Below are 18195 nucleotides of genomic sequence, written 5' to 3' on the forward strand. Positions count from 1 at the left end.
TGCGCTGTGCCACGGTGACCTTTGTTTGAGATACGTGTGCTATTAATGTGCACTCTTGTAGGCGCACTAATAACTTAGTTCACACATCTTGTATGTTATTATAGTCCAAAGAAAATACTGGTTTTTTCATTGATGACAAATGCCTTGACGAAATCAAGACATTCCCTTTACTACCCGTCTGGTAACCCTTAACAAGAAGGGAATCATGTCAGTATATTAAACCAATGCAAGTTCCTATCTATGATCATCTCTTCTTTTTAAATCGGTTTTAAAACCTTGGTAAAACTAGCATCTTACCAGCCTGCTCTTTGGGATGGCTGGAGTGGGAAGACAAATGAAGAAGGAAGAGGAAACAAGAACGCAAGGAAAATACTGCAACATTAAATCCAGGCTTCACTGCAGACAACTAACTGGTTTCTCCTTCACCCTTTGGCTTAAAATGGGTGGTGTAGCAAATCTGATGTAGCACAACGGCTTTAGAGGTTCACCTTGATTCGTGAGTTTACAAAACAAATGCGGTCAAATGATTTGCTTCAAACATAAGTAGAAACGAGAAATGTAAAAAGAAAACCAGACAGCTCTAATGCCGCACTGAAGCTGTGACAGGTCAACGCCTTCCTCTTGGAAAGCCCAAGATGGCCGGGCAAGGAGCCGAACGACACTGCCCAAACGCAGCTCCCCTTGCCCGGGGCCAACCCAGGGGAAGTCAGGGGCGCGCCACGCCCCCTTACGTCACCGACTTACGTCATCCCGCTCGCCCGCAAACGTGCCGCAGGACGCCATCCCCGTCCCCAGCCTTCAGAAAAGCTGGGAGGTCAGCGTCGCACGTGAAGCATGCTGGGAGTAGCTCTCTAGCCTCCCAGCAGCCCCAGCGACGGGCGTACGTAGGAGCTGGCTGGCAGCGGCCGTTCTCCGTAAGATGGCGGACCGGCGGCGGCAGCGCGCTTCGCAGGATACTGAAGACGAAGAGTCTGGTGCTTCCGGCTCAGACAGCGGAGGTTCTCCTCCGCGGGGCGGCGGGAGCTGCAGCGGGAGCGCTGGAGGTGGCGGCAGCGGCTCTCTGCCTTCCCAGCGCGGAGGCCGAGGCGGGGCCCTTCATCTACGGCGGGTGGAGAGCGGAGGGGCCAAGAGCGCTGAGGAGTCCGAGTGTGTAAGTGCGCGCGGGCGGGGCGGGCCGGGGCAGGTGGCGTGCCGGCCTAGGGGCGGGGTGTAGATGATGATGGGAGGCTGGGAGTTGGTGGTAAATGCTGAGGTATATTGTGTTGGAGTAGAGGACAGCTATTCCAGTGCGGTTTGCATCCGGAGCCCCAAGGGAAGAGAAAGGGTTGAGGGTTTCAGGAGGAGAGCAGAGCGCTGCGAACGGACAGCGAATGTTTATTAGGAAATCGGGGCTGGAAGCGAAGAGACCAGATCTTCTTCAGATGCTTCTTGTTAAAGATGTACCATTCTTCGGCTCCCTTTTCAACCATTTTGCGCTGAGTCTTCAGTTCTCCATCCCCTTCCCTGGAAATCACAGAACTAACCCATGACTTCTCCTTTTTTTCAGGAGAGTGAAGATGGCATCGAGGGCGATGGTGAGTAGCATCATGATGAGTTGCCCAAAAACCCAGGTCAGGTATTTGCAGTAGTTGACATCCTCTCAGACTGTTAAGGATGTGGGGGGAAGTTTCCACAGAGTGGCTCTTTGTAGCATAGTGCTTAAGAGCAAATGTTTTAGCAGTGACTTGGGCAAGTCACTCTTTGATCTTGTTTCCCAGCTAGAATGGGGAACTATAATTTTATCTCTATCATAGGTTGATTTCAGAATTAAATGAGATGTTAACCAGATCCACAGCAAGCAGTCAGGAAATGTATTATAAAAATTTCTCTTGCATTTTTTCTTTACATGTTTCTGTTCTCTTTCAGCTGTTCTCTCGGATTATGAAAGTGCAGAAGACTCAGAAGTGAGTGTGATAGGTTCTTTTTCCTTTGGTGTAGGTGAAAAATGTATTTTCAAAACATACACATCTGTGGTTCAAAAGTGCCATGCATGACCTACTTGTTAACTCCTCTTGTGCATTCTTCATATATGCATTTGAAAAACTTACAAAAAGGCTTGTTCAGTAAGAGGGAAACTTGATGCAAGCCTCTTCAGGCCACACATGTTATGCTGTTAGTAATGGGCTTTTCACCCTATCTGAAAAAAATGAGGTTCTAAATAAGAAAAAGAACATTTTGAAGCCCTTCACAGGAAACTTGACAGTTCGTTTTATGCTGCCCAAATAGTGAAGCCAGCCAGTTCTTTTGGTTTTTGAGTGTATCCGAAGATCTTGAAAGGGCAGGATTCTGAGTGGTTTTTGTCAGAAATATCCCTCAGTTTATAGATGGGGCTTTATCTTTAGGAGAAAGTTTTCCTAAGGCAAGCCTCTGTGGGCTTGTTTTGATTGGGTAAACTACTAGAGAGACCATCAGAATGCCTATTGGTTTCCTAGGATTGAATAGAGTCCTGAGTTCTGGATTTGGGTGATGGAGTTATTAATCAAATTTTCATTTTATAAGTTTTATAGAACTGTCACTACATACTAGATTTTTTGAACCCTGAAGTTGGCAACAGTGAACACTATACCAAAATTTTTAAATTTAGGAATTTTAAGACGTAGTAAGGAAGTCAGATAATCATAGGGCTGACTAACTGGATTTAGGGCATTTGGAAACCCTTAGAGGATGGGATGTTAAAAGAGACCTGATGGATGAGTATGAGATAGCCAGGCATAGTCTTCTGTGGTGAGGTAACACTGTCTGGGAAGAGGGTCTGGAAAGAATGGACTGCATGACAAGTTGAAAGATGTGAAAAATTTAGTATGGCAAGTGATGAGTCGATGAATCCAAATTTTAAAGTACCTTATAAACCAGTTTAAAATTTATTTTAATCTAAAGCTAAAGAAGTGAAAAAATACACCAGGGTTTTAAACAAGAGTGTCAGATCTTAGGAACACTGGCATCAGGAAATCTTGTTGGCCAGTCCTATTGCAAAAGAATCTTCAGAGGGAGGGAAGACTCAGACATTTATATGTTAACAAGTTTCCTGGTTGATGTTTATGCACGGTAAAATTTGAGAGTTTTTGTAACAGTTATTTTGTCTGCAATGGAGAGAGCTGATCTGAAGAGTGAAAGATTTGAGAAAATCTAGTTAAGAAAGCTATTGTGGAAGTCTAGGCAAGCAGTAAGTGTGGCATAGAGCATAATGGTAGTGAAAAATAGAAGTAGACAGAACTGAAAGTTAACAGAATGTAATGACTTATTTTCTCTGAAGTCACTGGTGAAGTTATCTGCAAAGTAAAGAGAGATGAGCAGTTTCAGGGTGAGGAATGTTTGCAGGTGTCACTAGAGAATGGAAACATTGGAAAGACTGCCAAGCAGTATGGCATGTTTGGTGAAGTCTGGTGATTGAATTTATAGAATCTCACCATTCTGTATGTAAATGAGTTTGAATATTATCCTAGTAGCAAGGAAAGAGGCTACTGAAAGCTTAAGTGTGACAGATAAATTGTGGATGAGGCAAGAATGGAGACAGGGAGTTGTTCAGAGGTTGTTAGGAAAGTCCCAAGGAACATGATGAGGTCCTAAAGAAAGGACATGGCAGTGGGATTGGCAAAATGTAGACAGATTTGAGAGATTTAGATGGTACTAATAGAACCCAGAACTGAAGGTGAAGCCTGCATTAAGGAGTCAAAAGGATACCCAGGTTGATGAATCATGTTATTCACTAAGAATGGAACCAATGGAGGAGGAGGTTTTGGGAAGGACAGTAGTGGATAAAATTTTGGCTGTTTTGAGATTTAGGAACCTATGGTAGCAGCCAGCTAAATGTGGCTATTTAAATTTAAATTAATTAAATTTAAGTTAAAACTTCAGTTCCTCAATTGAAATAGCTGCATTTTACTTAATAGCCACATGTGGCTGGTGGCTGCTGTTTTGGCCAGCACAGGTAAAAACATCTCGCCATCACAGAAAGTCCTATGGGATTGTGCTGGTTTAGATTACAGAAAAAGATTTGACATTCTGACTTTTATAGTAATGGTTGATTGCTCGCATTTCTTCTTAGTATGCACTAACTATGTATACTTAGACACTGCAGTTTAGTGTTGCTTATTTCTTAAAATTTGATCTCTTAATCTACAGGTTAGTTTTTCAACCCTTTACTGTTTATCCGTTGAACAAATTTTGATGGTTGCTCACTCATAGTCTAATTCAGCATGCTCCCTCTGTCCTTTGTATTTCTTGAAAATTGGTATTTTCAGATTCATGGAAACAATGTGAACCAAAGATTTTTATCTCGAGCAAAACCGATCACCCAGTTTTCTTTAGGTCCAGTATTTCAATTAGAATTTGTCTAGTATTTAATATAATGGCTTGCTTTCTGAGATTCCCTACTTTTTTTTCCCTCCCCAACTTGTTTTAGACCTTTTTCCTTCATTCTTTTTATCTCTCTTCGACTCAATATGATTCTCCTCTCAATAGTTTCTCTTCATTGTGGGACCCTATCCTAGAAAGGAGCCCTGGTAGCCAGGTCAGTTTCAAGATTTCAGAGCAGTTAGACCGCTTAGCCCCATTCAGACCACTTTATCTCAGAATCCTTATGCTCACATGCTACTGGAGATAGTAAATTCCCTCCTAGTTTCACCTGTTCTCAGTTTTGCTTTCCACTGAATACCTGGTGATTATTTCAGGGTTCTCCTGTTCTCAGGTCCATTTACCTCTCTCTCCTTTTTCTGACCCTAATCAGATGCAGGTCTGTGGCCATTGGTGCTTTGTTTTCATATGCTTATATTTTGGTGTCTTGGATAGATCTTATAACCTAGTTTTGTTGTACATGTTGGAGGGTTTTGATTTTGCTGTTTAGAAGCTCTCGTTTTATGTGGAGATTTGAAGAGATCAAAAACTATGCTAATATTTTCCCAGAAAATTTTTTTAAAGAAACTTGACTATGAAGGGGAGACTAGAGAGATAGTAGATAGTAGCTAGAAAGAAGCCTATGAAGTTAAGAGAGGGTTTAGTGGTTATATTTTTAAGTTGGAGGATCAAATATGATTAAAGATTAAAAGAATGAGTAGAAAGGGAAAGAAAAGGGAAGGTGTAGGTAATAAGTGTGTTGGTGTTCTTGACTGAGTATGTGAGAAGAAATAGGAACCAGACAAGGATAACATCTTCCATTGTAATTCTAGAGAGGTAGAAAGGAAAGGTGTGTGGGGAAGAAGCTGGTGTTCCTGTCCTTGTTTTCTTTTTGAAATAGAAGAGAAGGAGTTTGGTGTAGGAATGAGATAGAAGTTGAGACTAAAGGAGGTTTGAGTAGCTGAGTTTGGATGTGGCACTGATATGTGAAGTTACCTTAACTCCTTTCAGTGACGTCCATAGTCTGGTTAGGCCTAGAGAAAGGAGACGTTTGAGTTGATCCAGTCCCGGACACATGGGAGTGGCAGGGAATTAAGAGTGTTATTAGTAGTGATTGAAATGAATGGGCAATGGAATCTAGAAAGATAGGAAAGTGAATGTGGGAAAGACTGATTGATAGGAGAATGTGAGAAGGTCAAAGGAGTAGATATTGAAAGTTGTAGATGTGAGAATAAGGGAAAAAATGGTATGAACAGGCAGGGTTTTTTGAAAAACAGCTTTATTGACATATTTACCCACAGTTTATCCATTTAAAGTGTATAATTCTTTGATTTTTAGTATATCCCCAGATATATGTGGCCATTACCACAGTTTAGTACATTTTCATTACCTTAGAAAGAAAGCCTCTAGCTTTTAGTTATAACTCCCTGTCCCTAGTTCCTCCATCCTCATCCCTTCCACCCTTAAGCAACCACAAATATACAGTGTCTAGAGATTTCCTTGTTCTGGCCTTTCGTATAAATAGAATCATAAGTGGACTCTTATGACTGGCTTCTTTCACTTAGCATAAAGTTTCCAAGTTGGATCCTGTATCAGTACTTCATTCCTGTTTATGGCTCAATAATATATTATTTTAGGGACGTACCAAATTTTGTGTATCCATTTATCCATTGATGAACATTTAAGTTGTTTCTATTTTTTTGTTGTTGTTGTTATGAATAATGCTGCCATAAACATTAGTGTACAGGTTTTTGTTTGGATATATGGTTTTTTTTCTTCTGGGTATGTACCTCGGAATAGAATTGCAGACTTAGTGTCATGGAGTCATGTGGTAATTGTGTTTAATCTTTGAGGAACTGCCACCAAACTTTTCCAAAGCAGCTGCGCCAGTTTATATTCGCAAAAGCAAATGTATGGGGATTCTAATTTCTCCATATACTCAATAGCACTTGATTTTTTTGATTCTAGCCATTCTAGTAGGTGTGAAATGGTGTCTCATTTTGATTTGTATTCCCCTGATGATTATGATTTTGAGCATGTGTGTGTGTGTTGCTTATCAGCCATTTTCATATCTTCCTTGGAGAAATGGCTGTTCAGATACTTTGTCCATTTTTAAATTGGGTTGTATTTTAATTGTTGAGTTGTAAGAGTTCTTTATATTTTCTAGATACAAGTTCCTTCTCAAGACATGATTTGCAAATATTTTTTTCCACTCTGTGGGTTTTGAGTTCATTTTCTTGATGATGTAAGATTTTAATTTTTAGAAAGTTCAGTATATGTTTTTCATTTGTTGCTTGTGCTTTTGATGTCACATCTAAGAAGCCTTTGCCAAATCCATGCCAAATCCAAACTCAAAGATTAACCCCTTTGTTTTCTTTTAAGAGTTTTATAGTTTTAAACCTTACATTTAGGTCTTTGATGCATTTTGAGATAATTTTTGTCTAGGGGATGAGGTAAGGGTCTAACTTCATACTTTTGCATGTGGTAGTTTTGATCAAAGTCTAGAGTATTTAAGATTTAAGAAGCAAAGGTTTACTTTAAAACCTACATAACAGTCGCAGATGTCGATATAAGAAACATCCAAACCTATAGAGGACTTTTATAAGTTCATTCGAGCCAGACTGACAATATGCCTAGGAGCAAGATCTTAAATGCTCAAGAGAACAACAATTTTGCAGCTTTTATGCATTTGAAATTAGAGGACTTAAGGAGGTGGAAGAAAGCAAGGCAGGGGATTGGATTATAGGATACTTAACAAGATTATGACCTCTATCTGGTGGCTTATTTCAAAAGTGTGTTAACCTAGATGCCCAGAAACAATGGACGGGGCTCAAGGCAAAGATAAACCTTTTACTAAAGAAGCTATATGCCTGGCATAAAACACCCGTACAACTGGTCTGAAGTGTGGCCATGGAAATGGATGATTGAAGTGGAGGTGAAGACTGTAAATTCAAGTCAGTGACAGGGTAAGCCCATGCAGAAGCTTAGAGGTATAGCCAGGTGATAGGAGCCCCAGAGGCGCAGGAGTTTAAGATGAGGCTGGAGGAGTTAGGTCTGGAAAAGACATTGAGAACGAGAAATATACCAGCTCTGCCTCTTACTCTGAAATATGTGGGAAGTGAGAGAATGAGCTAAAATCTCTGTCAGTGAATCAATTGCTTCAGGGGAGAGTTAGGCATTAGAGTTGGGAAGAGTGTGGTGGAATTAGCAGTAGAGGAGTTTGGCTTGGGAAAAAGGTTTTGATGTCAGCCCTCAGCCAAAGCAGCATGACCCAAAGGTAGCACTTTGGCTTCAGTTAGACCAGACTTTGACTCTAATTTGGAGGCTCCTCAGCACTATGCTATTTGTATCTTTCTGTTCTGCTTAGAAACAAAATTAGTGTCTCATTTAGAGTAAAAGAGTTGCTTCATTTGACATTTCACCACAGACTAGAGGAGGTGGAGCATAAAACAAACTTCCCTCATTAATAATGCTGATATTATTTTAAGATTTTTGAATTTGGTATGTGTTGAGGTGGCAAGTATAATGAATTAAGGTCACATGTACACACCATGCAAGATTCTTGCAATTTTTGCTTCAGAATCTGCAGGGAACATATGATCAAGGAAATAACTGAATGTTTACCACCCACCTATCCCCATCTCAAGAGGAGGGAAAACTTATGATTGAGGGAAAATGGGAAGAATCAAGGGTGCTTGGTTTTTCAAAAAAATAAAGCTATGGGTAAAGACTTGATTCCCATAGTGTAGGAGTGGTCAAGTAGTCTCAATTCTGTGTGTTTCTTACCAGAATCACCTTTCTGGGAATCCTAACCCAAACACTTAGAGGCCAAAATACCCAGATGCTTAACGGGAGAATGGGGAAGGGGAGTTAATAGGCTTGTATGGGCCTATCAGGCCAGCTCATCTCTATTGGAAGAAAAGGCAGAAATGTAGACTTTGAGAGCTTCTTACTTCATCAGGAATCTTACAACAAGTCTCTTTGATAAGATTCTTGAGGCCAGCCTGGGTCTGGAATTAAGAAAGGGTCTGGTTCAGGTCAAGTGTCAAGACTCATTAGGAGAATAAGAGACCTTTTGATACACATATCTACCATGTGGCAGAGGTGTAATGGTACCCTGACATGTTAATCCAGCAGTGGAGACTAGACTACCTTCCCTCGAACCCATTTCTTTGTATCCTCACAGGTCTCTAAACCTACCTCCCTAGCCTATAGCTCTGCCTCCTTAGGTCCAAGTTCTGTGAGGACAAGGAGGTAAGAGTAACTGTTCTAAAGCCATTCCCCTTAGCATGAGCTTTAGCTTCTCCTTTTCCCTGCTTAGAACTATCCACAGCTGTTACCTTTCCTTGTGGCCCCTATTTAGAGGATAACCTGAGGACCCTCCTTCCTGTGGACAGACCTACCACTTTCTCTGTCACAAGCAGGGTTATTTAATCTTAATGTGGCAAAAGAGGGAAAAGACTGGGGAGGAAAGAGAGTACTTGGGCTTTAGTCTTTCTTTTCATTTGTAAGATGTAATTTCTAAGTTCTCTAAGGTTTTCCAAGTCAAAATTTTGTAATGATGTAATTCTGGACAGAGTTTTCGACTAGGGGGATCTCATGCTGCAGAAAATTTAGTAATCCAAGACATCAAAAATGTAAGCCACTATTTTCCAACTTGAGGATAATGATGTCTTGGGAAATCATGGAGTTTTTATGAGGGGTTTGCAAATCCACTAGCTCAGCTCTCATTTATAGACTATACATCTTTCACCTTTACATACAACTATTTTGAATATATATAAACTGTAAATATATTTTAAAGTATTATCGACTGTATAGCAGTTTGTTATGTTTTCTCAGTCAGTGGACACTGTACTGAGCTGTTGTCTCATGGAGATTCATGAAAATTTTAAATCCTAAAAAGGGGTCCACATACTTTAAAAGGTTGGGCATCTATGCTCTAAGCCATTTGAGATGAGAGAATTTACAGCTTGAGATAGGATATAGTTATGAGACACTGCATGTTTTAGAGACATTTCATGAAGAGGGAGAGAAATTATCAACAAGGATTAAACTTCTTCTGTGTGCTAGGCACTATAAAGCTTCCCATCCATATCCCCTGGGCTCCTTCCCCAGAGTCTGCCACTGTTAACAGTTGCTTGCATATCTGGAAAGCTTATATAGATCAGTATAAGCATATGTATATGTAGGTAAACATTTTTTCTGACATTTTTTATGTAAATTTATTTTTAGTGTTCCTGTTCTCTAGAAAGTCTAATAAGAATTTTGTTATGTTTGCTTTTAATTCTTAAGTTTGGTAGAAAATTTTTCCTAAAGAATGGAGAATAAAAACGTGTACCATAGCTGACAGAAACTTTTTTCAGGGTGAAGAAGGGGAATATAGTGAAGAGGAAAACTCCAAAGTGGAGATGAAATCAGAAGCCAATGATGCTGCTAATTCTTCAGCAAAAGAAGAGAAGGGTGAAGAGAAGCCTGACACCAAAGGCACTGTGACTGGAGAGAGGCAAAGTGGGGATGGACAGGTCAGTACCCACCAAAGGCCTCCATTTGGGGGCTGGAAGAGAGGCTCTCAACCTTGGAGTAAGGAGCCTTTTATATCTCCTCCAGGAGAGCACAGAGCCTATGGAGAACAAAGTGGGTAAAAAGGGCCCCAAGCATTTGGATGATGATGAAGATCGGAAGAACCCGGCATACATACCTCGGAAAGGGCTGTTCTTTGAGCATGATCTTCGGGGGCAAACTCAGGAGGAAGAAGTCAGGTAACAGCTCTTGGCTGCTATTTAATATGTATTTAGTGTTGGTGTATGCCATGCACTTTGCTAAATGCTTTGAACTGTGTTGTTTCATGTACTACTCCCAACATTTTAGGGTAAGTGTGGTGATTGTTCCTCATACAAATGAGGAAAGTGAGGCTTAGAATATTTGGTAACTTTTGGTGAAGTGGCCAAGATCCAGACCCATACTTCTATTGCCTTCGTTAATCTGAAGCTACGAAGTACCTGCATAGGCTGCCTTATAGGAGAGAGATGTTTCCAAGATGCTGAGTAGTTTGAAGTGAAGTCTTTCCTCATTTCTGTTCCTGTTGTATTTGAACCCATCAGGCCCTGAGGTGCTATGATTCACTCTTGCTTTTGGGAGACCTGCTTTGTATAATCTGGGAAGATGGGGAGACTACATGAAGCTGCTTCTGTTTCCCTGCCCAACCCTGTTTGTTGCTTGAACATCTTTACTTGGCAAGTTCTGCCAACTCAAGACACCTTTCCCTGATTTTATCCAGACCCAAGGGGCGTCAGCGAAAGCTATGGAAGGATGAGGGTCGCTGGGAGCATGACAAGTTCCGAGAAGATGAACAGGCTCCAAAGTCCCGACAGGAACTCATTGCTCTTTATGGATATGACATCCGTTCAGCTCACAATCCTGATGACATCAAGCCCCGAAGAATTCGGAAACCCAGGTGAGGAAATTTAGGAGCCTAGATTATTGATATTGTAGAAAGAACTCTGCTTTTAAAAATGCCATTCTAGCCTTTAATTGAATGGGCGAGGAATATGGGAAGTCTCCCTGACCCTAAATTTTTATCTCTAGTAGTCCCTTTTGTTATTTCTTTTCGTAAGACTTTTCATTCTATTTTTTCAGGTTTGGGAGTCCTCCACAAAGAGATCCAAACTGGACTGGTGAGCGGTCAAACAAGTCCCATCGCCACCAGGGTCCTGGAGGCACCCTACCACCAAGGACATTTATCAACAGGAATGCTGCAGGTACTGGCCGCATGTCTGCTCCCAGGAATTACTCTCGATCTGGGAGCTTCAAGGAAGGCCGTACAGGTTTCAGGCCTGTGGAGGCTGGTGGGCAGCATGGCGGCCGGTCTGGTGAGACTGTTAAACATGAGACTGGTTACCGGTCACGGCGCCTGGAACAGACTCCTGTGAGGGATCCGTCTCCAGAAGCAGATGCCCAAGTGCTTGGCGGTCCTGAGAAGGAAGAGGCTGCCTCAGAGATAACAGCTCCTGCTCCTGACACTGCACCACCAGCCCCTGACAGGCCTATTGAGAAGAAATCCTATTCCCGGGCAAGAAGAACCAGAATCAAAGCTGGAGATTCAGTCAAGGTTGCAGAGGAGGTACCCCCTCCACCCGAAGGGCTGCCCCCGGCACCTCCAGTTCCAGAAACTACTCCTCCTCCACCTGCTAAGACTGGGAACTGGGAGACTCCAGTGGATTCTACTGCAGGTGGACTTGAGCAAGACATGGCACAACTAAATATAACAGAACAGAATTGGAGTCCAGGGCAGCCTTCCTTCCTGCCACCACGTGAACTTCGGGGTAGGTACCTTAGGGTTAGTTAACTAGCTTTTTGCCCTTTGCATCATTGGGTTTGAGGGCATGGGACTTATGTCTATCAGGGGATATGCTGTGTGACAAATATCTACGTTTTCATTGTTGCAGGAAACAGATGGCTTCCTAGGTACATTCATCCAAAGATCTTGTGTAGCAGTTTTATCTGTTACCAAGATTGCCTACTACTTTGCCTACTATTAACTGATCAGTTGTCAGTAATGAGCTTTTGAGTGTAGAATCCTTTACTACTATCTGTAGAAAAGGTGGAAGAAGGCAGTGTTCTTATTATTTGAGCTAATGGATAAAGTTTTAAGGCAGAAACTTTTTCATTTGAATTTGAATGAGTATCTTTTAATCTATTTGAAAAAGAAAATCTTTCTAATTTTCCAGGCTGTCCAATAGACTTTTCCATAGCGATGGTGCTTTTGAATACTTGTAATGTGGCCAGTGACTGAGGAACTGAACTTTTAATTTTAGTTAATTGAAATTTAAATAGCCACATGTGGTTAGTGGGTTATCGTATTGGACAGCAGAGTTCTAAATACTATGACCTATCTACCACCCCTTTTACCCATCCTTTATACCTCCCTCTAGCCAGATGGATCAAAGGATCTTTTCCTTAGTTTCTGAAATCTGATTTGAAAAAAGATTGGAAATCCTCATATAGACTGGGAGTTTCAGCATCTTTCTCTGGTGTACATAGTTTTTGAATACCAAAAACCAGTGTAGCCTAAACTGGACTTGGAGTTGATCTTTAGATAGAGGAGTACACCCTCCTTCCTTCCCATGGATGTCTTGTTACCACTGGAAGACAGTCTCTAGGATATTATCCTTTTTTTTGTCCTGAGCTATTTTCAGTCATAGGGGAATCTTCCAAACTTCTAGCCTGACCTCTATGGCCAGAAATAATCAGGTAGATTTATAGAATATCCTTCTTCTGTCCAGTTGTTGCTCAGAAACTTGTGAGCTGAGATTTTTCACTGTGTTTGATAATGTAATATGCTAATTGTAACTTTCCAGGGATTCTGTACAGGGACATATTTGATGGGGAAAATGTGAATGTATATTTTCTCACTGAAGTAATTTTTTTCATGTTCAAAGGCTTTGTTGCTATATCAAGGTGGTGGGCAATGGGGGCAGATTTCCAAATGCTGATGTCGACAGGAAGTAGAGATATTTTTAAAGGAATTTTGTTAGTTTAAAAACAGCTGTTCACTACATTGGATTCTTCAACCTGTTATTTCCTTGTATGTACAAGTCCCACTCACATCTGTTTGCTCTGCAGCATTGACTTTTTTGGTGTATTACAGGTATGCACAACCACATACACATGGGAGCAGGACCTCCACCTCAGTTTAACCGGATGGAAGAAATGGTACAGAAGGGGAAAAGGAGTAGATGGAGGAGGGGGAGGGGGATGAATATAATAGCTTGTTCACTGTTTAAACCAAGATAAGATCGTGAAGTCAGTTTTTCTGTTGATTACCGCATTTCTTTTAATTTAGGTCTCTAGAAATGTAGAGGGTTTAGGTTCAAATCTTGATATTTTTCACTGATTTTTCAATTCATTTTGCAAATATTTTTTAAACACTTGCCACACAGAAGGTAAGAATTTTGTATCTAAAGGTGGGCTGGACTTAATATGAGAGTCAAGTCTTCTGGAAGTTGTCTTGCTTAGTCCTCTTTCTTTATTTCAGGGTGTCCAGGGTGGACGAGCCAAACGCTATTCATCTCAGCGGCAGAGACCTGTGCCAGAGCCTCCTGCCCCTCCTGTGCATATCAGTATCATGGAAGGACATTACTACGATCCTTGTGAGGTTTTTGGTTTTTTTTTTTGTTTGTTTGTTTTTTATTGTTAGGGTACCTTTTTTTGGCAGGGTGAAGTGAACTAAGATACCAGCCTCTTGCCTCCTTAATTTCCTTTCAGACCTCTCACGTGGTTATTATTTGGTTGCTATTTTCTTCACATGGAAAATTGAGAACATCTCTTAAAGGGTTTGGGGGACAAGGAGACTTGGCCATGTGATATGAGAGTATGGGTTTATGAGAGTCCCTATGTGATATCTTACAGTGCAGTTCCAGGGACCAATCTATACCCATGGTGACAGCCCTGCCCCACTGCCTCCTCAGGGCATGATTGTGCAGCCAGAAATGCACCTTCCCCACCCAGGTAAGCACTGCACCTCTGCTTATATACTTTTAGTATGGGAGGATATGTGTTGGGGGCTTACAAACCCCATCCTCCTGAGCTCTGTGATGCTTGCCTGTGAGGCTGGCCACTCTGGGTGCTTGGGCAACAAACTCCTCTTGGGTCCATCCTAAGGACTACCATCCTGAGCTTGTTAATGCGGAGCAGTCCAGCCAGGCCATCCCGTGGAAATAGTGTTATCTTCTGTTTCAATTTCTGTTTTCCTTTCTTTGTCCAGGTTTACATCCCCATCAGACACCGGCACCTCTGCCCAATCCAGGCCTCTATCCCCCACCAGTGTCCATGTCTCCAGGACAGCCACCACCTCAGCAGTTGCTTGCTCCTACTTATTTTTCTGCCCCAGGCGTCATGAACTTTGGTAATCCCAGTTACCCTTATGCTCCAGGGGCTCTGCCTCCCCCACCACCTCCTCATCTGTATCCTAATACGCAGGTGAGATGGCTAGTGAGATTTTTCTGGGTACACACCGTTTAAATCAGACAGGAGTGTGGTATGGGGAAAATGTTCAAGAAATTTAAGAGAACATTTTCAGTGCCACCTATTTACATGTGGTGCTAGGACGCCTCTTGGTGGTCAGGAGCTGGAAATGCAGCTTATGTAATGTCCATCTGTTCTCTTTCATTTCTTTAATGGTGTTTCCTTCAAGTATTTTAATTGGTCATAGGTGGCCATTTATTCAACTGCATGAAGAAACTATATTCTACTTACTAGCTATCCCTGGGTCCTCCCTATACTGCTTACCTTCCAACAGGTTGACATCATCCGGTATCTGGAATATCACCACTGAGCTCAGCCTCTTCTGTTTGTCAGCTGATGATAGGAATTAGAGGAAAGCTGGGCAAAACTTTGAAGAAGTAGGAACCAGAGCATAACTGGGACATAATTAGGACATACCAGAGCATAATCATTTTATTTTAAAAGGGGGCAGCTTAAAGGTTTGAAAAATTGTGAATTTCCCAATAGTCTATTTTTGTGCCTGAACAATGTGTTTTTATTAGACCTTGAATTAATTTCTAACTTTTTCTTTTCCTGGCTCATTTGGGTATCCAGGCCCCATCGCAGGTATATGGAGGAGTGACTTACTATAACCCTGCCCAGCAGCAAGTGCAGCCAAAGCCCTCCCCACCCCGGAGGACTCCCCAGCCAGTCACCATCAAGCCCCCACCACCTGAGGTATGAGAGCTTTCTCCTGTGTTTAGGATGTATCTATATTAGTGGGCTTTCCTTTTCTCCAGAAGATTTCCCTCCTTTTCTGGGTATGTTTCTATAGAAAACTGTCTTTTTTTTTTTTTTTTTTCTAACAACCTGATAACAAATTCCAACTTTATTGTTTCAGGTTGTAAGCAGGGGTTCCAGTTAATACGAGTTTCTGAATATTTTAAATCTAACATGATATAAAAGTAAGTGTACAACTTACTGTGATTCTTATAACATTCTTAAAAACTAATACTTATGCTTACTTGCTTAACAGTCGAGTAACGAATGCTTTAAGTTGTAATCATGTGCTGTCTTCGGGGAGGCTTTAAAGAAGTGCCAAAATTTCCAATATCTTTGTTTCCCGAATGCATTGAGCAGGGTTGAGGTAGAAACCATTGTTTGGGAAGCTGCAAGGGAAAAATGCAAAGAAAGGGGAAATTAAATTCCAGGTGTTATACCAGAGCTAATTCTAAAGGTCATGCAGGAGAAACACCATGGGTTGAAGTGGGGGGTTGTTGTTTTGCTTTTTTAGGGACATTACTTTAAAATGTTATTTAGAATGTGACTTTTTTAAAACAACTTATAAGTACCATAAGGTCCACTAACACTTTGGTGATTCTTCCCTTTTCCCCATCCCTGTCAGAACAGCAGAAATGAGAACCCAGGGAAGAAGAGAAATACAACTGGCCGTTTACTACCTGAAGGGCTTCAAAGATAGAGGGTGGCTCCTGCCAGCAAGCAGCTGAATGAGGAGGACCCCTGCCTTCCTCTAAGGACAGGCTCTGTTAGAAAAAGGGAGAAACAAGTGGACTTCCTCTCATCTCCAGTTTTTACTTGAGTTGGCTGTGCTCAGAGGAGCAGAGATCCAGACAGACCAGGCTTCTGAGTCTACATTTAGAAGCCCAGATCTTTGGCTTTTCTTCACTTTCTTTTGGGAAATTCAAGTGTCTTTTGCTCCCAGGGAAACTCCTTTTATATTTGTTTTATTTTCTAAGACGTTTGTTTTTAAAGCCTGGCTTGCTATTCTTAATATTCTTTTAGTTTCTCTCCTCTGTCTGCATTTAAATGAAACAGGTTTATTTTGCTGGTTTGCCAGCTCCCCTCGTTCCCTTTTGGTTCTTCCCTGCATCCCAGATAATTGAAAAATTACCAGCAGCCAGTCTTTTCACACCAAGTCTACAAAGAACTCGCCTTTTATTTTTGGTTGGCCTTTGTTATATTACTTGGATTATACTTAGATTCTCTTAACTCCTCTAACCCTATGGAACGGTTCTCTGCACAGTTTTCCCATTGTGGAGAAAAGCTCAAAGTGTGTGGTAGGAACACTTCTTCCTGACTTCGGTTATTGGGAGTCTGCACCTCCAGCAGTCCTTATATTCTGGTGGGCTTCAGGCCTCTGCTGAGGGCATAGTACCTACAGTAGGGAGGAGTGGCAAACCAGATGTTTTCGTGAGGAAGGGAAGGTGGAGTGAGAGCCTTTGCATCTTAGGGCTGTGCATTCACACAGTCTTCAGGGCTCAGTCTTTGAGGTAAGTGGAATCAGAGAGCCCTGCTTTTCTTTTCTTTTTTTTTTTTTTTTATCTTATCACACCTCTTTTATATAGTTGCTGTGGACCAATGCATCTCTCTGGAGGCAAATATCCAGCAAGCAGTCTACCCTGTCCTTTGTAATTGGTCTGCTCCGTGTCTTTCCTGCTACAAGTGTTTTAGATGTTATTACCTTATTTTCCCCCAAGTTCTCTTGTCCTTACAAACAGATAATACTGCAGCTGGGCTTAATGCCTAAGGAAGCCAGTCACTTTTGGGGCAAAGGTTCCTCTCTTCTTTCTTCTCTATCTATGGCGCTGAACCACTCCCCTGTTGCCTCTGCAGAAGAGATTCCTATTATTGCAGCACTTGTCTGCTAGGGGTAACTTGGCCAGTGTCCCTGTCATTCTACAGAAGCTGAGGGAGAACTTGGTGGCTGTGTCTCTCCCCAAGTAATGTCACTATTACTATTCCTTTTTAGCAGCTGACCTGATCATTCTGAGTCGCAGGTGTGTGGGAGGGGGAGCAGCACTTAAGCTGTAACCCCCAAGGGGGGAAATAACCAAGAGATTCTTCCAGGGGTAGCTGGTGGTTGTGCCTTTTGTAGGCTGTTCCCTTTGCCTTAAACCTGAAGATGTCTCCTCAAGCCTGTGGGCAGCATGCCCAGATTCCCAGACCTTAAGACACTGTGACAGTTGTCTCGGTTGGTCCACTGTGTTTCACTGCAAGAATTTCTCCATGTGTGTTGTTTTTGTTACTGTTTTAAAGGGTGCACATTTGTGATCAGCATCGTGACTTGAAGATAATAAAATTTAGACTGTAAACTTGGCTTTTTTGCCAGTGTTTTGCATGAGTTTTGATTTGAGAGGGAGGAAAGAGGACTTGATTCTCCAGAGTCACAATCACAACTCAAGGCAAGTCAGACTTGTGAAATAGAAGCCCAGAGAGTTGAAGATCCCCTATGAGTTCACAAGTGTGTGTACACCTCATCGATTATCTTTCCTAACCACATTGCCACATAGACACCAGGATATCATGCAGTCTCTTAGTTGGGAAGTGTCAGAGACAAAAACTAGTGAGAGACTCCTTATCCACATGAACATAGTATCCCTTATGCCTGCCTTTGTGTTTGACATGCAAGTTTCCCAGGGTAACAGGCCAATTGTCAGCACAACTTAACTAGGTCTTAGATGAAGTAAAAACATGCTGGTATTGAAGTATCAAGGGCTATAGTTTGAGAGGCTCCTATCAGTACAGGTTGAGAGGAAGGACAATTGAAAGATCAGCTGTGGGTCATGCTGCCAGTTACTTTGGCCACTTGGTCTCTGATGAGCACAGGGTAATTACTAGCTTTGAGTTGACTTGTTTCCTCCTTTAGATCCTGGGTACTGTGGAATTTCACTACAGAGGCTATTCACAGTGTGGGGAAGCAGTTGGGTTTAATGCAGCTGACAGCATCTGTTCTGGAGCCCCACAAATCCTTGTACACTGGGGGCATAGGTCTTATGGGACATCTTAAAATGATAGTTGGGACTCCCCTGTATAGCCCTT

The 18195-nt window shown here is 41.9% G+C and overlaps 1 protein-coding gene across 2 annotated transcripts; it reads left to right on the top strand.

Moving 5' to 3' along the window:
- Window positions 1–841: 841 nt before the first annotated feature.
- CASC3 (CASC3 exon junction complex subunit) lies at window positions 842–17473 on the top strand. Of its 2 annotated transcripts, none has more exons than XM_016164700.2 (14): window positions 842–1150; window positions 1547–1574; window positions 1906–1943; window positions 9738–9896; window positions 9982–10133; window positions 10652–10828; window positions 11011–11696; window positions 13022–13086; window positions 13409–13523; window positions 13783–13881; window positions 14138–14352; window positions 14971–15093; window positions 15257–15320; window positions 15766–17473. In XM_016164700.2, the coding sequence occupies exons 1-13, from the start codon at window positions 920–922 to the stop codon at window positions 15278–15280; spliced, it is 2112 nt and encodes a 703-aa protein (XP_016020186.1). In that variant the 5' UTR covers window positions 842–919; the 3' UTR covers window positions 15281–15320; window positions 15766–17473. The 2 variants fall into 2 exon arrangements, with proteins under 2 accessions (XP_016020186.1, XP_016020185.1); XM_016164699.2 differs by having other exon boundaries at window positions 843–1150; window positions 15761–17473.
- The last annotated feature ends 722 nt before the right edge of the window (window positions 17474–18195 follow it).

Source organism: Rousettus aegyptiacus, unplaced genomic scaffold (assembly GCF_014176215.1).
Source record: "Rousettus aegyptiacus isolate mRouAeg1 unplaced genomic scaffold, mRouAeg1.p scaffold_m13_p_6, whole genome shotgun sequence".
In the NCBI taxonomy this organism is placed as follows: Eukaryota; Metazoa; Chordata; class Mammalia; order Chiroptera; family Pteropodidae; genus Rousettus; species Rousettus aegyptiacus.